The 25,827-nt window shown below is 46.0% G+C and overlaps 1 protein-coding gene across 20 annotated transcripts in view; it reads left to right on the top strand.

The window, feature by feature from the left end:
• Positions 1 to 25,827, top strand: part of LOC122937811 (zinc finger protein 569-like) — a 350,216-nt gene that overhangs the window by 208,402 nt on the left and 115,987 nt on the right. For 18 of the 20 annotated variants that reach the window (XM_044292901.1, XM_044292887.1, XM_044292894.1 and 15 more), the window contains 4 exons: positions 4,149 to 4,253; positions 8,454 to 8,558; positions 8,642 to 8,765; positions 8,845 to 8,909. In XM_044292901.1, the coding sequence (XP_044148836.1) occupies positions 4,149 to 4,253; positions 8,454 to 8,558; positions 8,642 to 8,765; positions 8,845 to 8,909 (399 nt within the window). The remainder of the gene's footprint in view (positions 1 to 4,148; positions 4,254 to 8,453; positions 8,559 to 8,641; positions 8,766 to 8,844; positions 8,910 to 25,827) is intronic. The other 2 variants (XM_044292892.1, XM_044292895.1) reach the window with 2 other exon arrangements.

Raw genomic sequence — 25,827 nt, forward strand, 5'->3', positions numbered from 1 at the left:
TTGAACCCCCCTATCCCCCCCCTTATCTACGCCCCTGCCGGGGGAGCCAGGGGCCGCAGTCAGTAGTGCAGTGTGTGATGTCTGTCACAGCTAGTGCTTCAGTAGTGCAGTGTATGATGTCTGTCACAGCTGGTGCTTCAGTAGTGCATGTACTGGAGAGGTGAGAGGTTCTGATGATGTCACATTACATCATTATCTATGGTAATTACAGGGGATGTGACTGGAGAGGTGAGAGGTTCTGATGATGTCACATTACACCATTATCTATGGTAATTACAGGGGATGTGACTGGAGAGGTGAGAGGTTCTGATGATGTCACATTACACCATTATCTATGGTAATTACAGGGGATGTGACTGGAGAGGTGAGAGGTTCTGATGATGTCACATTACACCATTATCTATGGTAATTACAGGGGATGTGACTGGAGAGGTGAGAGGTTCTGATGATGTCACATTACACCATTATCTATGGTAATTACAGGGGATGTGACTGGAGAGGTGAGAGGTTCTGATGATGTCACATTACACCGTTATCTATGGTAATTACAGGGGATGTGACTGGAGAGGTGAGAGGTTCTGATGATGTCACATTACACTATTATCTATGGTAATTACAGGGGATGTGACTGGAGAGGTGAGAGGTTCTGATGATGTCACATTACACCATTATCTATGGTAATTACAGGGGATGTGACTGGAGAGGTGAGAGGTTCTGATGATGTCACATTACACCGTTATCTATGGTGATTACAGGGGATGTGACTGGAGAGGTGAGAGGTTCTGATGATGTCACATTACACCATTATCTATGGTAATTACAGGGGATGTGACTGGAGAGGTGAGAGGATCTGATGATGTCACATTACACCATTATCCAGTGCTCCAGACTAAAAAAAATAGCTGGCAGCCATTGGCTCCTGAACTGAAAAATTTAGGAGCCAAATCAAATTTGTAGTCGCCAAATCGAAACCGAATCAAAATTTTGGTATCGTGACAACGCTATTCCGACCAGATCGGCATAGGGTTGTTTTGATACCAAAATTTTGATTCGCTTTCTTCACCATAAAAAAGTATTGCGATACTCAATACCACGCAAAAAAACCACCAAAAAAAGCCGCGTGCATTTCGCATTTTATGAAATGTTCGGCCCATAATAGAACAGTCCTATCCTATTTTTTGGGGTGACAAGGTGACTAAAAAATGGCGAATGCTCACCGCATAGGAGGTATTATTTAATAATTTAATAGTTTGGACAGCGCTATGTAATATGTTTATTTATTCTTTATATATTTTATATGTAAAATTAGGAATGGGGGGATTTAAATTTAATATTTTAGGGTACTTTCACACTAGTGTTTTTCTTTTCCGGCACTGAGTTCCGTCCTAGGGGCTCAATATCGGAAAAGAACTGATCAGGCATAGCCCCCTGCATTCTGAATGGAGAGCGATCCGTTCAGGATGCATCAGGATGTCTTCAGTTCAGTCATTTTGACTGATCAGGCAAAAGATAAAACTGCAGCATGCTACGGTTTTATCTCCAGCGAAAAAAAAATTAAGATTTGCCTGAATGCCGGATCCAGCATTTTTTCCCATAGGAATGTATTAGTGCCAGATCTGGCATTCAAAATACCGGAATGCACCCGCACTAAATCCGGACCCATTCACTTCTATGGGGCCGTGAAAATCGCAGCATGCTCTATGTTGTGTGTTTTTCACGCAACGCAGGCCCCATAGAAGCTAATGGGGCTGCGTGAAAATCGCATGCATCCGCAAGCAAGTGCGGATGCGGTGCGATTTTCACTCATGGTTGCTAGGATGAAAGTCTATTCCCTGTATTATTTTCCCTTATAACATGGTTCTAAGGGAAAATAATAGCATTCTTAATACAGAACGCATAGTAGAAGGTCAATATAATTAACATTGGTGGCGCAGTGTGCTCCCCCAATATAATAAACATTGGTGGCGTAGTGCGCCCCCCCCCCCCCCCAACACCCCAGTTTGATAAACATTGGTGGCGCAGTGCGCCCCCCCAATATAAGAAACATTGGTGGCGCAGTGAGCACCCCCCAACACCCCAGTATAATAAACATTGGGGGGGGCGCAGTGTGCCCCCCTCAATATAATAAACATTGGTGGCGCAGTGTGCACCCCCAACACCCCAGTATAATAAACATTGGTGGTGCAGTGTGCCCCCCCCCCTCAATATAATAAACATTGGTGGCGCAGTGGGCAGTGCCAATGAGGGTTAAAAAATAAAAATTAACTCGCCTCCTCCAATTGATCGTCTCCTGTTCTTTCTTCAGGACCTGTCAAAGGACCTGTGGTGACATCACTGTGCTCATCACATGATACATCACATGATTCATCACCATGGTAATGGACCATGTGATGAGCTCAGTGACATCACCACAGGTCCTGAAGAAACAGGAGACCGGCAGCTACGCGATCAACTGGAGGAGGTGAGTTAATTTTTTTAAATGATTTTTTAACCCTCATTGGCACTTCCCACTGTGCCACCAATGTTTCTTATACTGGGGGGGGGCACACTGTGCCACCAATGTTTCCTATACTGGGGGGGGGGGCACACTGTACAGGGAGTCTAAGAAAGAATCGAATGAGTCACAAGTCGGATCTTTAGTTCTTTTCACCTGTGACTCATTCGATTCTTTCTCCCTGTACTTGTCAGTGACTCAGAGCTGCTAGTGCTTGCCTTGCCTCAGCTCTGATTGGTTGCAGGCCAGGGTGGGCGGGGCTGGCAGGAGCAGCTTCCACTCTAGGATCAGATTACACTCCTCCCAGCCCCTCCCCTCCCTGCTGCCAGCGGCTCTGCTGTTGTGTGCTGTGACGAGCTGACTCAGACTGAGAAGAACATCGGCGGCGGCGGGGCAGAGAACTGTCAGCTCCTGTGCCCGCCGCTGTTCAGCTGCAGAGCTGCCGCGGAGGGTCTAGTCGCAAATGGCGACAAGACTAAAAAGTCTTGTCGCCATTTGTGAATTCTAAGTCGCATTGGCGACCATTTTGGTCGCCATCTGGAGCCCTGTTATCTATGGTAATTACAGGGGATGTGACTGGAGAGGTGAGAGGTTCTGATGATGTCACATTACACCATTATCTATGGTAATTACAGGAGATGTGACTGGAGAGGTGAGAGGTTCTGATGATGTCACATTACACCATTATCTATGGTAATTACAGGGGATGTGACTGGAGAGGTGAGAGGTTCTGATGATGTCACATTACACCATTATCTATGGTAATTACAGGGGATGTGACTGGAGAGGTGAGAGGTTCTGATGATGTCACATTACACCATTATCTATGGTAATTACAGGGGATGTGACTGGAGAGGTGAGAGGTTCTGATGATGTCACATTACACCGTTATCTATGGTAATTACAGGGGATGTGGCTGGAGAGGTGAGAGGTTCTGATGATGTCACATTACACCATTATCTATGGTAATTACAGGGGATGTGACCGGAGAGGTGAGAGGTTCTGATGATGTCACATTACACCATTATCTATGGTAATTACAGGGGATGTGACTGGAGAGGTGAGAGGTTCTGATGATGTCACATTACATCATTATCTATGGTAATTACAGGGGATGTGACTGGAGAGGTGAGAGGTTCTGATGATGTCACATTACACCATTATCTATGGTAATTACAGAGGATGTGACTGGAGAGGTGAGAGGTTCTGATGATGTCACATTACACCATTATCTATGGTAATTACAGGGGATGTGACTGGAGAGGTGAGAGGTTCTGATGATGTCACATTACATCGTTATCTATGGTAATTACAGAGGATGTGACTGGAGAGGTGAGAGGTTCTGATGATGTCACATTACACCGTTATCTATGGTAATTACAGGGGATGTGACTGGAGAGGTGAGAGGTTCTGATGATGTCACATTACATCATTATTTATGGTGATTACAGGGGATGTGACTGGAGAGGTGAGAGGTTCTGATGATGTCACATTACACCATTATCTATGGTGATTACAGGGGATGTGACTGGAGAGGTTCTGATGATGTCACATTACACCATTATCTATGGTAATTACAGGTGGACATGGCTGTAGAAGTGATGGACTCTGGAATGTACATGGTGACATTTATTATTATGTCTTCAATGAACAGGATTACTCCACGGTGAAGAAGACGTCTAGTAATCTGATACATGAGAAGAACAATGAGAAGATCCTAGAAGTCATCCACAAGATGATGGAGCTGCTGACTGGAGAGGTGACACCGCCGGGAATGCTGGGACATTATACAGTCACAGCACTGGAGGGGTCTGGGTGATGACGGTGTCATTGTGTTGTCAGGTTCCTCTAAGGTGTCAGGATGTCACTGGCTGCTCCCAGTGTTTGGGGCTCTGGAGATGGTGAGGGAAGCGCCTGTGGCCCTCAGTGATGTGAGGAGAGGAGCAGGAGCCATGTCTGGGTGTACTAACATGGCTGCCAGAGGTGTAGGGGGCGGGGCTAGCGCTGTCTCGCGATACTTCGTGAAGCAATAACTTCGACTCATTGGAGCCAATACATTCTAATACTGTACGGAGTTCCTGCTCCTGCTCCGTACAGTATTAGAACTAGGTTTTATGCGTTCATCCCTAATTTAGACTATTTTCTACGCCTGAAACAGGTGTAGAAAATAATGAATGAGACAGGCCTGCCGCCCCGCCACCTTCCCTGCCCACAGCACAACCACTCTCTTAGACCAAAAACACCTTCCTTTAAGATCAGCCCCCTATATAAAACCCTAAATGAGACCCCCCCCATCTCAGACCAAACCCCCTTTAGACCTCTGTGAGACCCCATATAACACCCCAGTTTTAAACCTCAGATCAGACCTCCATGTAAGACCCCGACCCAATATCATACCTCAGATAAGACCCCCAATAGACCTCCAGACCCACATATCAGACCTCAGACCAGACCCTGATATCTGACCCCCATTACACCTCCAGACATCCCCGTCAGACCTCCGGACCCCCCCACTCAGACCTCCGGACCCCCCATAAACCACTCCAGACCCCTATTGGACCTCTCCAGGACCCCCCCCCCATTAGACCTCCATATCAGACCTCAGATCAGACTGTAAAATAATAGTCACTTACCTCTCCTGCCGCCCCTCTCCCTGTCCTGCTGTCTTCTCTTCTCAGGGCCCGCGCTGCAGTCACCTGACCTCCTGCAGCGTCAGGTCAGAGTGCGCTCTATATGTCTTGATGCTGCAGGTGGCCAGGACACAGCAGCGCGGACCCTGAGAAGAGCGAGCAGGAGGAGGGGTAAGTACTGTACAGCGCTTCCCTCCTCCTCCTCCACCTCCACCTCCAGACTAGTGAGCTCATCCATTATGGAAGCGCTCTCTAGTATTCCCTTTACTGCATCCTATAAAGGGAAAAGCAATGAGCGCTTCCATCTGTATTGATGGAAGCGTTTATTGCTTCTGTTCTGGCACCCCCCTATGTCCACCTGGTCATCACGATCCCGCCGCTGCGCTCTGCAATCACTCGGAATATGGGTGGGCGGCAGGGCTGCTCCCGCTCTGTGTGTGCACAGCGTCATCAGTATGATGATGCACACACTTACAGGTCAGGAGATGGGGCCCCACAGTGCTGCCCCAGCCATACAAGATGACAAGCGGTGAGATTATCTCAGAAATCATCTCTCCACTTGCTGCCCATTAATGCCCATTGCTGGCCCTGTAGTGAGCGCTGCACTGCTTATTACAGCCACAGGCAGTGGCGTTTGTGAATATACTACACATATGCACTTAGTTTGATGCACGATTCCTTCGGCCCCATCATGCAGTGGAAGGGGAGTCCTGCAGCTAGAGGGGTGGGCACCAGGCAGGACTGAGCCCCCTGTACTGTAGCTGTAAGCACTGCATGGCCTGACAATCCTCCCTCTCCGACCTCAGCCCTGACTACACAGCTGCATCATATACACCAGCCCTGGGAATGTCTGGCTGCTGGATAAGAGGGTAAGGGTTAACCGGCACCACAGCTAGCCAAGGAGTAAGAGATGGGAGGGGGAAGGGAGGCTCTAACCAGTAGTAATTCTTACAGCAGTGTCTGCTCCTCTGGCCGGGAACAGGCTGGGAAGAGGAGCTTTCTTCTAGGCTGCTGTGTGCGGGACCGCAGGGCTGGCGGCAGTGCTGCCCACCGTCTATCCAGCAAGCACTGAGCTGTCCTGTAGTTCAGATCAGCTGATCACCGTCTGTGCCCTTATCTGCCCTGCGAGTCTGGAGTCCATGCAGAGGGAGGACTGTCACCCGCGTTGGCACCTCCTCAGGACACATCTTTGTCTGCACCCCCTCACTACTAGCCAGGCTGCCTGATTATAAATATTAGCGTGCAGGCAAGGGGCCCACCGGGGATTTCGCCGACTCCCTGGTGGGCCAGTTCGAGCCTGGACACAGCTGATGCTTCAGTAGTGCAGACTATTATATCTGTCAAAGCTGATGTGTCAGTAGTGCAGTGTATTATGTCTGTGGCAGTTGATGCTTCAGTAGTGCAGTGTACTGGAGAGGTGAGAGGTTCTGATGATGTCACATTACACCATTATCTATGGTAATTACAGGGGATGTGACTGGAGAGGTGAGAGGTTCTGATGATGTCACATTACATCATTATCTATGGTAATTACAGGGGATGTGACTGGAGAGGTGAGAGGTTCTGATGATGTCACATTACATCGTTATCTATGGTAATTACAGGGGATGTGACTGGAGAGGTTCTGATGATGTCACATTACATCGTTATCTATGGTAATTACAGGGGATGTGACTGGAGAGGTGAGAGGTTCTGATGATGTCACATTACACCATTATCTATGGTAATTACAGGGGATGTGACTGGAGAGGTGAGAGGTTCTGATGATGTCACATTACATCATTATCTATGGTAATTACAGGGGATGTGACTGGAGAGGTGAGAGGTTCTGATGATGTCACATTACACCATTATCTATGGTAATTACAGGGGATGTGACTGGAGAGGTGAGAGGTTCTGATGATGTCACATTACATCATTATCTATAGTAATTACAGGGGATGTGACTGGAGAGGTGAGAGGTTCTGATGATGTCACATTACATCATTATCTATGGTAATTACAGGGGATGTGACTGGAGAGGTTCTGATGATGTCACATTACATCGTTATCTATGGTAATTACAGGGGATGTGACTGGAGAGGTGAGAGGTTCTGATGATGTCACATTACACCATTATCTATGGTAATTACAGGGGATGTGACCGGAGAGGTGAGAGGTTCTGATGATGTCACATTACATCGTTATCTATGGTAATTACAGGGGATGTGACTGGAGAGGTGAGAGGTTCTGATGATGTCACATTACATCATTATCTATAGTAATTACAGGGGATGTGACTGGAGAGGTGAGAGGTTCTGATGATGTCACATTACATCATTATCTATGGTAATTACAGGGGATGTGACTGGAGAGGTTCTGATGATGTCACATTACATCGTTATCTATGGTAATTACAGGGGATGTGACTGGAGAGGTTCTGATGATGTCACATTACATCGTTATCTATGGTAATTACAGGGGATGTGACTGGAGAGGTGAGAGGTTCTGATGATGTCACATTACATCATTATCTATGGTAATTACAGGGGATGTGACCGGAGAGGTGAGAGGTTCTGATGATGTCACATTACATCGTTATCTATGGTAATTACAGGGGATGTGACTGGAGAGGTGAGAGGTTCTGATGATGTCACATTACATCATTATCTATAGTAATTACAGGGGATGTGACTGGAGAGGTGAGAGGTTCTGATGATGTCACATTACATCATTATCTATGGTAATTACAGGGGATGTGACTGGAGAGGTTCTGATGATGTCACATTACATCGTTATCTATGGTAATTACAGGGGATGTGACTGGAGAGGTTCTGATGATGTCACATTACATCGTTATCTATGGTAATTACAGGGGATGTGACTGGAGAGGTGAGAGGTTCTGATGATGTCACATTACACCATTATCTATGGTAATTACAGGGGATGTGACTGGAGAGGTGAGAGGTTCTGATGATGTCACATTACATCATTATCTATGGTAATTACAGGGGATGTGACTGGAGAGGTGAGAGGTTCTGATGATGTCACATTACACCATTATCTATGGTAATTACAGGGGATGTGACTGGAGAGGTGAGAGGTTCTGATGATGTCACATTACATCATTATCTATAGTAATTACAGGGGATGTGACTGGAGAGGTGAGAGGTTCTGATGATGTCACATTACATCATTATCTATGGTAATTACAGGGGATGTGACTGGAGAGGTTCTGATGATGTCACATTACACCATTATCTATGGTAATTACAGGTGGACATGGCTGTAGAAGTGATGGACTCTGGAATGTACATGGTGACATTTATTATTATGTCTTCAATGAACAGGATTACTCCACGGTGAAGAAGACGTCTAGTAATCTGATACCTGAGAAGAACAATGAGAAGATCCTAGAAGTCGTCCACAGGATGATGGAGCTGCTGACTGGAGAGGTGACACCGCCGGGAATGCGGGGACATTATACAGTCACAGCACTAGAGGGGTCTGGGTGATGACGATGTCATTGTGTTGTCAGGTTCCTATAAGGTGTCAGGATGTCGCTGTCTATTTCTCCATGGAGGAGTGGGAGTATTTAGAAGGACACAAGGGTCTGTACAAGGAGGTCAAGATGGAGGAGGACCAGCCCCTCACATCTCCAGGTAACAGACAGGACTAAATAGAAATGTCCTGGAATTCTCTGTCTGTAAAGTCTGAGTCCAGTCTCTGTGTCTCCTGCAGAGAGATCCAGTCAGAGGACAACACCAGAGAGATGTCCGCGTCCTCTCCTTCCACAGGATGGTCAGGTAATGTAAATTTTCCCTATCACTGGTCTCTGCTGCGGCCAGTGATTGGCTGCAGTGGTCACATGCCCCCATCAATGGGATGTTGATTCCCAGAGTCCCAGTACCTGCGGAGGCGGTCGTGGAGTGATGAAGCCGGCAACCAGCGGTGGGGATCAGGTAAGTATGAACCCACCACAAGTCCGGTCACTCTGAAGGGATCTGTTAAAAAAGGTTAAAGTTGGATGATGACCCCTTTACCGATCTTTTGTGGTCATGTAAAATATTTCTTACAACTTGTCCGACTGTCCTGTAACTTACAATATTTGCTTCACAGATTTTATATCAGGATGAAGATCTGAGCAATATTAATGCTACAGAGACAGATGTGAGGGGTGATGAGGAATACAAGGAGGACATTCCTACAGAGACAGATGTGAGGGGCGATGACCAGTGTGAGGAGGACATTCCTACAGATAAGAGCCCAGGTGAGTAGTGACCACTAAATGAAGCAGAGACGAGTCTGTAACTGTAATGACCCTGAACTGGACTTCACCTATAGCAGGTGCCTTCCCCAGGTACTTACAGTGTGCCCCAGTACTCAGATACCCCCAGGACTTACAGTAGGACCAAACTGTGTAACAGCCAGACCGTCTCATGAAGAATAATACAAATCACATATCAGATATAGAACTCATCAGTAGATGACTGGACCAAGATGGGGGTGGTGAAGGTGAGCTACAGAAGAGAGGTCGGCTGAGCAAGAGATCAGCTATGGTATAATACATAGCAACTGCCCCAACATACTAGTAGACAGGAGAAGAGGAAGCAGTAGGAATGTTCCCACTGATCCTAGCCCATTACACCAAGGTAGTAACGATTCCCTCAGGTCTGCGCTATGACTCTCCAGGACGTGCTCAGTAATATCGGGGTGACAGGTCTCTTCCATAAATCAACTGGACGTGTCCTGATGTCCCTCTGCGCAGCATTTCACAGGCCTCATGTCACACTCTGGACTGCACTGGATTCTGGTGTCCAAATTATGAATGTGCAAGGTGTCACCATATGTGTTGTCCATACAGGCCGCGGGTACCTTCTAGGGCTGCAGTAAACGAATATTTTTGTAATCGAGTATTCTATCGCTTATATTTCTCGATTCATCGAGTAATCTAATAAGAAAAAGCTACTTAAAATAACGTACGTAATTAGGTATGTATAAAGTTATTGGTTTGAAGGGGTTAATGAAGGCACCTCCAAGGTGCTTTCATTAACCTCTTCAAACCAATAACTTTATACATGCCTAATGCCAAGGTGCTTCCATTAACCCCTCCAAACCAATAACTTTATACATGCCCATTGGGTTTGGAGGGGTTAATGGAAGCACCTTGGCATTAGGCATGTATAAAGTTATTGGTTTGAAGAGGTTAATGAAAGCACCTTGGAGGTGCCTTCATTAACCCCTCTCTAAACCAATAACTTTATACATGCCAAGGTGGTGCTTGCAGCCTCCATTAACCACTCTCTCTCCATCTGCCTCCCCCCAGCCTCTGATCTGCTTGCCCCCAGCCTCTGATCTGCCTCCCCCCCAGCCTCTGATCTGCCTCCCCCCCCAGCCTCTGATCTGCCTCCCCCCCCAGCCTCTGATCTGCCTCCCCCCCAGCCTCTGATCTGCCTCCCCCCCAGCTTCTGATCTGCCTCCCCCCCAGCCTCTGATCTGCCTCCCCCCCCAGCCTCTGATCTGCCCCCCCCCCAGCCTCTGATCTGCCTCCCCCCCCAGCCTCTGATCTGCCTCCCCCCAGCCTCTGATCTGCCTCCCCCCTCCCCCCAGCCTCTGATCTGCCTCCCCCCCAGCCTCTGATCTGCCTCCCCCCCAGCCTCTGATCTGCCTCCCCCCCTCCCCCCAGCCTCTGATCTGCCTCCCCCCCTCCCCCCAGCCTCTGATCTGCCTCCCCCCAGCCTCTGATCTGCCTCCCCCCCCTCCCCCCAGCCTCTGATCTGCCTTCCCCCCCCTCCCCCCAGCCTCTGATCTGCCTTCCCCCCCCTCCCCCCAGCCTCTGATCTGCCTCCCTCCCCCCAGCCTCTGATCTGCCTCCCCCCCCCTCCCCCCAGCAATGCGCCGCACAGACCTATGAGAAGGAGCGACCGCCGGCCACAGCGCACGTGAGTATAATGCGCTGCTCTCTGCTCACTAACATACCATGGCAGCCAGGACTTCAGTAGCGTCCTGGCTGCCATGGTAACCGATCGGAGCCCCAGCATTACACTGCTGGGGCTCCGATCGGAGCTGACACTGCCACCAATGATGGGGGGGAGGAGGGGGACCGGGATATGGCCGGCACATTCATTGGTGGCGCAGTGGCCACAGTCCCTCCCCTCCCCTCCTCCTCCTACTTGGTCTTCAGCGGCAGCCGCGCACAGTGGGGAGGGAGAGACTCCCTCCTCCTCCTCCCTCCGCTGTGCCGGCCGGCTCAGTCCTGCCTCTCTGGCCTCCGGAGGACACGGAAGCGGTGAGTGAGACGCTTAATTTCACTCCCGCTCCGTGATCACGTGATCTAAACGATTCCTCGATGCAGGGAAACTGCATCGATGAATTTTTTGACTCGATTTAATCGAGTTATTCGAATAATCGTTTCAGCCCTAGTACCTTCTATAATCTTCTAAAAAATAATGAGGATTGGGCTGCCATACCATTCATAGAATTTCGGCTCCCACCTCCACTGCAGGTTCCTGGTCCTCCTGACACCTCAGTACAATGACTCTTCCAATTCTAGTGGCAATTATTTGAATGTTCAGTTGGCTGTAAGAGTATGGGGGCTTAGTCATAGATCTCAGCCATGGAAGAGGAATGTTATTTCTTCTAACATTGTATTACTGGGACCACTGGCTGTTTCTACTGGGTCGCAGAACAGCAGTATTCCCACTGCTATGTCAGTACTGTACTTCCTGGCCATTTACTGCTGCTCTACACCAGCCCACCCCCACAATTATTTACTTATAATTCCTGATCCTCACATGCAGTTGTGGAGCTCTTGTTAAAGAACGGAGGGGTCCTTTCACCCAGTTTGATTAATTCTAACAAGCAGTAAACCTGGTTTAACAGGGTTGATCCTGCTGACAGATGTTCTTTAGAGGGAACCTATCACTTCTGTGCTGGCAGTCAGTATTTGTAGATTACCGATAGTCCAAACCCCACAGTCCAAACCCCAGTGCTGGGAGGGAGATGAGTCCGATGAGGCTCACAACCCCCACCGTCCGCCTCCTCCCGATATTCACTGGCAGGTTTCTTTCCAGTTGTGCATAGGAAAACCAGTCAGTCTTGGTCCGGAGGCAGGGGAGGGTAGAGGTAGTCACCTATCGGACTCGTCTCTCTCGCAGCCTCTCTGGTGCACACTGTGGGGTTCGGCTTGTCAGTACTGACTGCCAGCACAGATGTGACAGACCGCTGAAATCACCGGGCCTGTGACTACACCATGCTGCCCCCTGTGAGGGCCACGTACTACAGGTGACAGGTTCCCTTTAATGCAGATTATTCTATACAAAGAATTTTTATAGAGAATAGTATTCCGGCCTTACGCTGACTCCATAGACATGGCTTCCTCATACATCACTGCACTGTTCCTCTCCACTGCCCTGCACTAAAGTGCATTTTTATGTTAAAAAATATCAATATTATAAAAAAAAAATGTATATCATTTAAAAATTATTTTACAAAGTTTTGTTCCTGACAGGTGACTGTACTGGGAGCTCGGAGAGACAATTGATATCTACAGATTATAATGCAGATGATCCAGGTGTCACATCAGATACGTATGAAGATTGTGCCATTATCCCAGATGTACCATCCACCCTTCACAGCAAAACTGTGTCATCTGATCCTTTAAAACAAATCCGATCTTCTGATTCATCACAGACTGTTAACCAGAATGCAAGCCACAAAAGGGGCGTGGGAGCCCAAAGAGCTCAGAAAGGGAAGAAGTCATATCCATGTTCAGAATGTGGGAAATGTTTTACTCAGAAATCACATTTTATGAGCCATCAGAGAATTCACACAGGGGAAAAGCCATATTCATGTTCAGAACGCGGGAAACGTTTTGGTTTGAAATCAGTACTTCAACATGAAAAACATAACGCAAAGAAGATGCCGTATCCATGTTCAGACTGTCGGAAATGTTTTACTTACAAATCAGATCTTGAGAGGCATCAGAGAGTTCACACGGGAGAGAAGCCGTATTCATGTTCAGACTGTGGAAAATGTTTTACTCAGAAATCAAGTCTTGCTATACATCAAAGAATTCACACAGGTGAGAAGCAATATTTTTGTTCAGAATGTGAAGAATGTTTTGCTAGAAAATCAACTCTTCTTTTTCATCAAAGACGTCACACAGGAGAGAAGCCGTATTTATGTTCGGAATGTGGGAAATGGTTTACTCTGAAAACATATCTCATTAAACATCAGAGAATTCACACAGGGGAGAAGCCATATTCATGTTCAGAATGTGGGAAATGTTTTACTCAGAATTCACATCTTGAGTGCCATCTGAGAATTCACACAGGAGAGAAGCCATATTCATGTTCAGAATGTGGGAAATGTTTTAGTAAGAAATCAAGTCTTGAGAAACATCAGCAAATTTGCACAAAGAAGAAGCCGTATTCATGTTAAGGATGTGACTGATATTTCGTTAGAAAATCAGATCTTCAACATCAAAGACATCACATGGAAAAAAAAAGCTGTAGTAGTGTTAAGAATGTTTAATTCAGAAATATAATGTTGGGCATTCAAAAATTCCCACAGGAAAAGCCACTTTCATGCAGGGAAATATTTTACTCACAAATCAAGTTTTGAGAGACATCAGGAATTCACACAGGGGAGAAGCCCTATTCCTGTGCAGAAAGCCATCATACAGGGTAGAAGCCATATTTATTTGCGGACTGTGGGAAATGTTTTACTTACCAATCAGATTGTGTTAAACATCAAAGAATGCACTTAGGGGAGAAGCAGTTTTAACCCCTTCATAACACTTACATACATGTACGTGATACACCAATTTTTTTTATCAATAGAAGGGGGGCGGGGCCTGAGCATGCCACTGAACACGCACCTTACAGAGCTCCCGGACCCTGGGCCCTCTTACCCATTGTTTTACCATACCCAGCTTGATTTATTTCTATGAGTAAGGATGGTCAGGCGTTCAAGTTGTCATGGATCTTCTTACCTGGCTCCAGAACCGCACATTGTGCGATATTTTAGCCAAGTCTCGACCCCCGACGCACAGTGCTTCGGAATCCAAAATGGCGCCTGCAGGAGATTCGGTGGCAATAACTCCAGGGCAGCAAGGCCTCACCTACCCAAATGGATTGTGGACTGCAGACCAGCAGACCTCTCTGCTTCCTGCATAAGCTATACATACCCCGATGCTCCTGTCTTTGATGCCCCATGACGGATCTGCAACATTGGAGAACCCCACTCAGACATCTGGCCCGGTGAGTGCTACTTCGTCTGAAACCACCCTAGGCCCTCCCGCGCCCAGATATCCTGTCCTGTCGAACTATATATACGTACCCGAGGCTGTGGCCCCACAGTATGGTGACCTATCGCCCCTACATGTAGCACAGCCACGCTTTCTCTCCCCTACTGCAAGAAAATTTGTGCCAGATAGTGGCAGCGAGCCCCTCTCCATGCTGGCCTTTAATCCAGACCTTCCACCTGCACCTGCCATTTTCCAAACCCCTGCCTTCTTTGACACATCGGAGACCCCATCTTCTGTCTCATCTTCAGGCAGTAGACACTCTAAGTGCCCAAAACTAAAGGATATCTGGTCCCTCCTAAGTAACCTACCCACTAAAAATTATCTGGAAGCTATTACACAACGGGTCGAGTCTAAACAAGAACAGGCCATCGCGGCCGTCAAGACAGACCTGATTAATATCTCTACTCAATTGACCACCCAGGAACAGGTTTCTTTTACCCTAGACTCCCGCCTCACTAAAGTTGAAGACACTCTGGCTTCGCAGCAGTCCATCAACAGACACGTGCTATTACAACTAGATGATAAGGAAAATAGAGGTCGGCGCAATAACATTAAACTGCGCAGAGTCCCGGAGGAGGTGCCTGCGACTGACCTGCTCAAGGTTGTGTCCATTTTCAATACCCTTCTCTCCGTTGCGATAGAGCTGGACAGAGTACATAAAGTTCTGGAACCAAGGCGCCTGGATAACCCAGCATCCCGGGATGTTTTATGTAGGGTTCATTTCTTTAGGGAGAAAGAGGAGATTCTGCAACGGGCCTGGAGGCAGGGTCCTATGATGTTTGTGGGCGCACAGATTCAACTTTTGCCAGACGACTCGAGGCGAACCCTGACAATGAGACGTATTCCCAAGCCTCTTCTACAATCTATCACTGAGGCTGGGGCTACTTACCGTTGGGGACACCTGTTTCATCTCATTATTCACAAAAGTGGACTTTCCTTCTCTATGCATTCCCCAGACTAAGCTGGGGATCTGGCCCAGTTTTTGGAAGTCCCTACTATCTCTCTCTCCCGGACAAGCTGGATGTCCCCATTGTTACTCCTCAGGCAGCTCTGCTTCCTCTGCGTACCCGCGGCAGGTCCCCACGCAGACTCTCTCCAGGGATACCGACATCTGAACAGGAGACCCGCATGGAAACTACTATGGCGATTGAAGACTGTGGTTGATTCCTGTAGTCCTATGCTGCAGGGACTAACCTGATAGTGATATCTACTCAGCTTAGGCTACCACTACTCATTTGCCGGTTGGCAGACTATCTGCCCCCGATGGTAGCTGTTTTTGCTTTAAGATATGACCTGACCTCCTCCTGAGGTCTTCTTGTGCTTTGTTACATCTGGCCCAGGGGAAGGGAAGCAACTATATTTGCTTTTCCTCTCCCCACGTAGAAACGCGACTCTCAGTCTGCTCAACTGTGGGCACCTGGAGGTTCGCCAAGTGTTTTTTCTTTTCCCACTGTTTTGGTTATATATTTATCGTTTTTATTAGTTTTTATTCTTTTAGCTACTTCTTTTCTCTCACTCTACCCGCTCTGGATTAGCTGGACCGGCTATTTGGCTTATAAAGCTAACCTACTGTATACCTCTCCTATTAGGTCAACTTTTGTGTGTTGTCCCCCCTTACCTTTTGTACTTGGCCTCCGCCCCCCCCCCCTTCTTCTTTCTTTTTGCTCTACTTTCCTTCTCTTGTAGGCCAGGAATATGTCATCCATTAACTTTGCTTCCATGAACGCCAACGGGTTGAACACACCTGAGAAAAGATCTTCCATTCTCTGGTTCCTATGGAGCAAGAAGGTACAAGTTGCATTCATATAGGAGATCCACTTCTGCAAGGGCGCTCTACCCCTTTTTAGATCACCCAGGTACCCGGACACTTACCACAGTTGTTATTCAGTTTCTATATTAAGGTGGGTAAGCATACTAGTCTCTAAAACCGCCCCATGTGAATTGGTAGATGTCCAGACAGATGATAATGGCAGGTTCCTATTTGTAAAGGGTCATTAGCCGGACATCTTTATACCCTTGCCAATGTATATCTACCCAATACCAATCAACTTACGACCTTAGCGGGAATACTGTCGAGACTTGATGGTTTTGCAGAGGGCAAACTACTGGTCAGTGGGGATATAAATTTTGCCATAGACCCTTTTGGTTGATGTCTCCAGAGGAGCCTCTTATTTGGCTTACTCCTATCTCTATCGCATCAAATGTCTCCTTCACTCCCACCAGTTGGTTGATGTATGGAGAGCGGTTAATCCAAATGTTAGAGATTATATCAATTATTTTTCAGCAAGAGCTGTGCACTCTAGGCTAGATTATTTCTTTATATGGCACTCTGCGGTACCCCTCTGTAGAATTTGCTCTGCTTTGCGGGTGCCTTCAATTACTGAAGAACAACTGTATCTTAACTCTGTGTTGGATTTATTTACAAATAGGGATATACCTACATTCTAAATACAATTAAGGGGATTGGAGGGGGTCAGGATCCTTGAGCTAGCTACACCATTCTCTCTGTCACACATGCCATGGGTTTTTCTCTATACTCAGAACACTCCTCTCCAGCAGGTCTCAGTGAATCACATTCTTGATTGTAGAGTCCAGAAACACTTGTCTTGTCCCAAAGGTCACCATTGCTGCTGCTTGTGAGCTTGGTTAGTGCAGATGATTACACAGGAAGAAAGTTCTATCATATACCCCTGCCCCCATCCCAGCATATAAGTCCTTGCTGACATAGGTGTGGGCAGTAAATACCAGCAGGAGTCGGGCTTTCCCCAGGACATGACAGTCCTGGCAGATCTTCCTTTCATCAATGTCCTGCCCCAAGAACCTTTTGATGGTCCTCATTTGCATATCAAGCAGACCCGGGCTGATTCAGTTCAAGATATCAAGGAACATCTTTGCATCAAAGCTGTATCATAGATGTCAATTTTATCAGTTCCAACACCCTCCTTATCCCTTCCACTATTAATTCTATGACTTTTTCAGATCATGCTATGCTCCATGTTTCTCTGAGATCCCCCCCCCCCCCTTCCTGCTCCTAAGTCCTGGCAGTGGTGACTGAACGAGTCCCTGATACAGGATCTAGAAATCGCTCAGGATATCCATATGGTTCTCTCACATTATTTTGAAGAAAACCGAGTGGAGGATACCTCTCCCCTTACAGTTTGGGCTGCTCACAAGTGTGTGGTAAGGGGGGCTACTCACTAAACATGGAGCCAGATGTAAGAAAGAAAGAGCAGCAGAAATCTCCTAGCTTCTGGATGAGGTCTCTCCCCTGGAACATTCGCATAAAAAATCTCATGCTCTAGCTTCTCGTTCTGCGTTGCTAATGGCCTGAAGAAACTGAAGTAAAAACTCGATATACTGTAGATACCAAAATAAATGTAGCAGGACGCTAGCCAGGTCGTTAAGGGAACAGAGAGCGAGAAACTATGTACCAGTGATTGCAACTCCATAGGGCCCCAAACTAAATGACCCAGGTAGGATAGCAAAGTTCTTTTCTCAATACTATCAGTCTTTAGATAACTTGCCCTGCTCAAACCCTAATAGCTCATCCCTAACATTAGCCATGAGCAAATACTTATCTGACTCGGGCCTCCCGAAAATTCCACGGGAGGCGATCATGGACTTGGACAGACCAATATCGGAGGAGGAATTAACTGAAGCACTAAAATCTATGCAACCCAGTAAAGCCCCTGGTCCAGATGGACTATTAGCCTACTACTATAAAAAACTGCCTACCCCTTCTAAAGGCCCTGCTTACTAGGGTATTGAACTTGGTAGCAACAGGAAGTCCACTCCCTAGAGACATGACACACGCACATATCACAGTTGTACACAAAGAGGGAAAGGATACAGCTGCCTATGCAAGTTACTGCCCTATTTCACTGCTAAATGTAGACCTCAAGCTGCAAAAATTAGTCACGTGCCTCCTTCCTCTCTTATCAGGTCTTATCCATACTGACCAAGTGGGCTTCATTCCATCTAGCGAGGCTCACGATAATACCAATAAAGTGCTGAACCTGATTCACCATGCTAAATTACAGCGCTCCTCTTTGTCTTTTGTCCACAGTGTTGGGTATATAAAGCAAGTGCTTTAGATAACTTGCCCTGCTCAAACCCTAATAGCTCATCCCTAACATTAGCCATGAGCAAATACTTATCTGACTCGGGCCTCCCGAAAATTCCACGGGAGGCGATCATGGACTTGGACAGACCAATATTGGATGAGGAATTAACTGAAGCACTAAAATCTATGCAACCCAGTAAAGCCCCTAATGGATCAAAAGAAACATTATGCAAATGATATTGATCCAAGAAATGGACATATAAAAATTTTGAAAAAAGAGTTTGATTGAGAACCTAATTATTTTGTGTAATTAGTAAAAATACTGTACCAGCGTCTATGCAAAAATATGAATAATTTATTATATAGTAATTTATATAAAATTAGTATATGACCAATAATAATGCAAAGACAATACAATGAAATGTAGTACCCAAAATACGCCACTAGATTGTGCTGACACCACAAATTTACCAACGTTCTCTAATAAACCAATGAGAAATATGACAATTCTGCTTAAATATGAAAGCTATATATCCACTGATTTATATGCAGAAATTCGATAAAGAAAATGACGGATATATTCCCTTGCTCTGCCAAACTATGAACAAGTCTCTGGGGTGTCTGGTAGTATTGCAATGATTTATAAATTATCGGCTTGATATCAGACTAGGGAATATAAAGATTCCCAACAAAGAGCATCATACTACAACTTAACTTGGTTAACTTATACATGCCTGACATCATCCTGCATTCTATACATTTGACCTCGGTACATTAAATCAGCGATGAGGGATTATTTAGTTCGACACATGTAGCAAATATAATCCAGACTTGGAGGAACCAGCAAGAGTTTCCCAACCTATAAATTTATCGCTATAGATAGGAAATACAATTGAGGCCTATACTACCACAAGCGTTGTGTATCTTCTAGCTGTAACAATGATTAAGAGCTAGTTAGAATAACCCACGGGCGTTCCCATGGTGACAGGGACGCTTTTCTGGGAGCAGTATGCCAAAGTGGAATAACAGTACAGATTAAAAAAAATGAAAATTCTAAATAGCGAATATTCATAAAATACACATATAGACTGCAATTTAGCTAATATAGTGCTATAGTATTTTTTTTTTTTTTTAAGTGTACATTTCAGAAGAGAAAAAAAAGAGTCTATATGTGTATTTTATGAATATTTGCTCTAACTTTTAAAAAGTTTTTTAGAATATTTGTCATATTCTAAAACAAGAATATATAGCAATATAGCGAATATTCGTAAAATACACATACCATTAGCAAACCAATAGGAAAGTTGCCTTATACAGTTTAAAAAATTATAATCGCAATACGCGAATAGTTAAATCGCATATTAATCGCGATAAATAGAATAATGACGAATATTTGATTTCAACTAATATAAGACGAATATTCAATCGAAATATCGCGAAATCGAATATGACACCTCCCACTCATCACTATTAGCGAACCTATTGTCACGACCATGGTCATGGTCGTGACTCAGGATCCGCATGCAGTTGCCTGCGGTTTGGTTTTATTGTCAACCACATGGTGAGGGCTGCTGGTATGTTGCCTCACGTGTGGTTGCCGCTGGTAACATGATTGTACTTGGCAGTATAGCAGCCTGAGCTGTTGCTAGGCAGCTTGCTGTCAAGTGCATGCGGTTACACCTGGTTGGGTGTGTGTGTATGTATGCACTTTGTATGTCTGGTGTGCACAAGGTTTATGTAGGTGTGCACTGTGACACTTCCCTTCACTGTGGCTGCCCGTGGCAACGTTTGGTATTGTGTACATGTGGTGGCAGTGTCTCGGCCTTCTGGCTGACTCCCAGGACATGGTTGCCACGCATGTCGTTGCCTGCGGTAACAGCTGCAGTGTGATGTTCATTTGGACACTTCCCCTTTAAGTGGCTTCCATCCCTTGCCTGGTGTAGGAAGGGTTAACTCCCTCTTTGTGTGAACACGGGGTGTGTGTGGATGTGGCTACAGGGGCTATAAAGCCTCAGTTAAGACCCTATGTCTGAGGGGTACTCCAGCCTTGTAGTAAGCTGGAGGCACTCTCCTGGTCCGATATACCATCTGCCAGTGAGGGCCACCCTTGTGGTCATAAATTGTGATACTATATGTTTATGTGATGTTAAGTTTATGTCTATGTGGTTTCTGTTATTATTGCAGCTATGATTCTGGGTCCCTGTGTGTTTGTGTGCTGTGTCCTTTTATGTTTGTGTGTGGACAGCCGGCACTTGTGTCCAGGGATCCAGTCAGTGTGTCTGTGGCAGGTAGAGGTGGAAGTCTTTCACTCTCCTGCCATATCCATAGTCTGTTTATGGTTACATCCCATTGCAGCTCGGCCAGTTTTAGACTCCTGTTTCTCCGCATCCAGGAGGAACAGGTGGTCTACCCAGCTCCTAGTTCAGGGATCGGCGGAGGGTGAGTAGGGATCCGAGGTTCCTGAGCATGGGCCCTCCTACCTTCAAGGTCGGCTCATGCAGCTAGGAGTTAGGGTCGGATTAGGGATGCGTTAGGAGGTGACCTGCTCCCTAATTCTGTCGTCCTGGCCAAGCAGCCACTAACATCTCATGGCATCACACGGCTGAGGGTTTTCCCCATCCTCAGCCGTGACACCTATCTGAAGTTTCAATGTCTTAATACAGATGGAATCAGTAGCTGACACTTCCGGTGGCAACGACAGTGCTTATTATGCAAACATTATGGCTGCTGCAATCAGAAATGAATCGCTTTGGTCATTGACTTGTGGAAATCTGATCCCTGGTCAGGGTCTGTCTTGTCTGTTCCAGGATCTGTGTAATCAGTTCTTGGGAATAGCCGACGTGCATTTGATACCACATCTTTATTGCTGGAGACTGAATCCTGGAAACGCTGAACTGTCATTCAATGGAGATGCGTGGATCCAAGCTGACATAGATCTTCTGGGATAGAATCCTCTTATTAGTCAAGATGAATCCCGTGGTATTCTGCAGTATGATCCCAGATGAAGGGCCTGGCACAGTGATCGGCTCAGCGTGAAACTCCTTCCACAAGATTAGGATGACGTAGATAACGGCAACAATCCTTGATGCCATCTTGCACCTATAATACATTGCATGACAAATATAAGCACATACATCTTTCACTTTTTATCAATCCTACAAGTAGGGATGTCCCGATACCAGTATCTGGACCGATACCTGATGGCCGTGCAGCGGCGGGTCCCGTGTCCCAGATGATCAGCGGGGAGGGAGGGTGGCGGCGGGTCCCATGTCAGCTTCCGTGTGGCAGCGGCGCTCCCAGCAATTAGCGTCTTCCAAGTACTTTGGTACATCTGCATGGGGTGGATTACAGCTGGGTATGGTGCATGAAATAGAGGAGAAATTAAGTTAATTTCTCTCTATTTCATGTTGAAACAGTGAATATAAAAAAAGGTGGGGGGGAATGGGCATATAATAGTGATTTCCAACCAGTGTGTCTTTAGCTGTTGCAAAACTACACCTCCCAGCATGCCCGGACATCCAAAGACTGTCCGGGCATGCTAGGAGTTGTAGTTTTGCAACAGCTGGAGGCATGCTGGTTGGGAAACACTGTTATATGCCCATTCTCTCCCTTCATATGCCCATTCCCCTCTTTATATGCCAGTGTTTCCCAACCAGTATGCCTCCAGCTGTTGAAAAACTACAACTCACAGCATGCCTGCACAGCCAAAGGCTGTAGTTTTGCAACAGCTGGAGGCACGCTGGTTGGGATACACTGTTATATGTCCATTCCCCCCCCTTCATATACCCATTCCCCTCCTTACATACCAGTGTGCCTCCAGCTGTTGGGAAACACTGTTATATGCCCATTTATTGACCCTTGTACAAAGGAAAAGTAAAGCAGTTGTCCATAGCAACCAAATTCCAGTTTTAAATTTTTTTCATTGCTATCAGCAACTGCGCCGCTGTTTCTTTGTACAAGGTTTGATAAATCTCCCCTATGTCTAAATTAAATAGAAATTTGCTGTAAAAACATTACCACTATAAAGGTGAAGAAAGTTATTTATTGCATCCTTTCAGTGCACAGAGCCGCCAACAAAATGTCAGCAGTGTGGAAGCATTTTAAAATTTGTGAAGACAACCCACGCATGGCAGAATGCAATCTTTGTTCTGCAAAGATATCGAGAGGAGGTGCAAAAGTTAGCTCATATAATACTAGCAATCTTCTAAAACACCTAGTCTTCTTCCGTCACTGCTCAGTCTCAAACTTTAGTAACTTATCCTTCCCACTTTCTGACCATAATCTTTCATTTACCATAAAGACCTCTCACTTTTCTCATGACAATCTTACTTTTAGCACTTACAGAAACCTTCACACCATTAACTGCCAGCAACTTATTAACACCCTACAACTAGCTCTTACGCCAATCACTTCCCTCCCCTGTCCAGACTTGGCTACCAATCATTACAACCAGACCCTCAAAACCACCCTAGATGAAGTTGCTCCAATATCAATGCGACCCTCTGACACAGAACACGGCAACCCTGGCACACACCTAAAACCGTTTTCTCCAGCGCTGTTCTAAATGTGCAGAACGCTTATGGAGAAAATCGCGAATATCAGCAGACTTCCTCCATTGTAAATATATGCTCAAAACATATAATTCGGCTCTCAACATTGCCAAACAAAAGTACTTCACCTCTCTCATCTCCTCACTCTCAAATAACCCAAAATGACTTTTTGACACTTTTCACTCCCTTCTAAGCTCTAAAGTCCCAGAACCTGTCACTGATCTCTGCGCTGATGGCATGGCCACTTACTTCAGACACAAGATTGGCAGTATCTGGCAGGAAATAATCTCCCAGTCCACAAATAATTTCAATCCTCCTCCCTCCAATTCCTCCACATGCTCTCTCTCTCTTTTTGACCCTATAACAGAAAGAGGTTTCCAGGCTTCTCTCTTCTTCTCGGCCCACGACCTGTAGCAGTGATCCTATTCCATTACACCACCTCCAGTCCCTCTCCCCGGCTGTCATCACTCACCTAACTACAATTTTAAGCTCTCTCTCTCTCTTCTGGTATCTTTCCCTCCTCTTTCAAACACTCTATTATAACCCCACTACTAAAGAAACCATCTCTTGACCCGACCTGTGCTGCTGACTACTGACCTGTTTCTAACCTCCCCTTCCTCTCTAAACTCCTTGAACGTCTTGTCTACTCTCGCTTAATAAGCTATCTCTCTGCAAACTCTCTTCTTGACCCCTTACAATCTGCCTTCTGTCCTCTTCACTCTACAGAAACTGCACTTACTAAAGTGTCTAACTATCTCCTAACAGCAAAAATAAATGTTGACTATTCTCTACTGATTCTGTTGGATCTCTCTGCAGCATTTGATACCGTTGACCATAAACTCCTCTCCATACTCCACTCAATTGGCCTTAAGGACACTGCTCTCTCTTGGTTCTCTTCCTATCTCTGTGGCCGCTCTTTTAGTGTATCATTTGCTAGCTCTTCTTCTTCTCCTCTTCCTCTTGATGTTGGAGTTCTTCAGGGCTCAGTACTAGGTCCTTTACTCTTCTCCCTCTATACAGCCCCCATCGGACAGACTATCAGTAGATTTGGCTTTCGATACCATCTCTATGCGGACGACACCCAACTATACACCTCGTCCCTTGACATCACCCCTGCTTTACTCCAAAACACCAGTAATTGTCTGGCAGCTGTCTCTAACATCATGTCCTCTCTGTATCTAAAACTGAACCTCTCAAAAACTGAACTTTTTGTCTTTGCTCCATCTACTAACTCACCTAAACTTGATATTTCAATTTCGGTCTGCAGCACTATCATAACTCCTGTGCAACATGCCCGCTGTCTTGGGGCCACATTTGACTCCGATCTCTCCTTTGTTCCCCATATTCAATCACTTACACGCTCTTGTTGTCTGCACCTTAAGAATATCGCCAGAATCCGCCCTTTTCTTATGGTGGAAACGGCAAAAACTCTTGTTGCCTTGATTCATTCTCGTCTTGACTACTGCAACACATTTCTAATCAGTCTCCCTATCACTAAACTCTCCCCCCTTCAGTCTGTTCTCAATTCTTCAGCCAGGCTCATCTATCCATCCAACCGCTACACTGATGCTACTAGCCTGTGCCAGTCACTTCACTGGTTGCACATCCACCACAGAATACAGTTTAAACTTCTCACCCTGACCCACAAAGCTCTCCACAGTGCTGCACCTCCATATATCTCCTCCCTCATCTCCATCTACCACCCTCCACGTGCTCTCCGTTCTGTTAGCGACCTAAGATTAATAACCTCCATAATTCGTACCTCTCACTCCCGTCTTCAAGACTTTTCTCGAGCTGCACCTACTCTCTGGAATACTCTGCCCCGGAATACTAGGTCAATCCACAACTTCTCCACCTTCAAACGTGCCTTAAAAACACATCTTTTCAGGCAGGCTTATCAAGCTACCTAAACTGACTATTCCCCGACTAAACCTCTCCCACCAACTCCTCTGGCCTAAACTCGATCCTCTAGTAGTCCCAAACCCGAAGCAGATCGTCCGGCACCAGTCCTGTTAGTTCAATAATGGCTCAAATTCTACTTATCACAATCAACTACCTTATATGTCACCCCCATATCCTCATAGATTGTAAGCTCTTGCGAGCAGGGCCCTGACTCCTAGTATTTCAATTGCACATTATCCAGTTATTTTAGTTTTGTATATGAACCCCATGAAGTTGTAAAGCGCTGCAGAATATTGTGGCGCTATATAAATATTTTTATTTATTATTATTAAAAATAAAATATAAAAATGAGTATGGAGAATTTGCTACTGTTTCTACCAGCAGTGTTCGGCAGCCAGCACTGGAGGAAACCCTAGCAAGAGAAAATTTTTCAAGAGATAACCCAAGAGCTAAAAAAATAACAGAGGTGTTTACTCAGTTTATTACTCTTGATGATCAACCACTGTCAATAGTGGATAACATGGGTTTTCGAACATTTGTTAATGTTTTAGAGCCGAAGTATGAGATTCCCAGTCGCCACTATGTCACTGATGTAATGTTACCACAAATACATGACACCGTTAAAAAGCATGTCACCAGCATGTTGCAGGTGAACAAGAATGCCATCATCTTCACTACTGACATATGGAGATGCAGTGTGAGTCCATTGTCTTTAGCTTAACAGCGCAGTGGATAGATGATTTTTCTCTAAAGCAAGTTATGCTCCATGTGAAGGCATTTCAAGGCTCTTACACTGGTCAAACAATAGCAAACATGCTTCAGGAAATGCTTGAGACTCGGGCAATTCCTAAAAGTTCTGTTCATGTTGTGGTCCGTGACAGTGCCAAAAATATGTTAAA

This window comes from Bufo gargarizans, chromosome 5 (assembly GCF_014858855.1).
Source record: "Bufo gargarizans isolate SCDJY-AF-19 chromosome 5, ASM1485885v1, whole genome shotgun sequence".
NCBI lineage: Eukaryota > Metazoa > Chordata > Amphibia > Anura > Bufonidae > Bufo > Bufo gargarizans.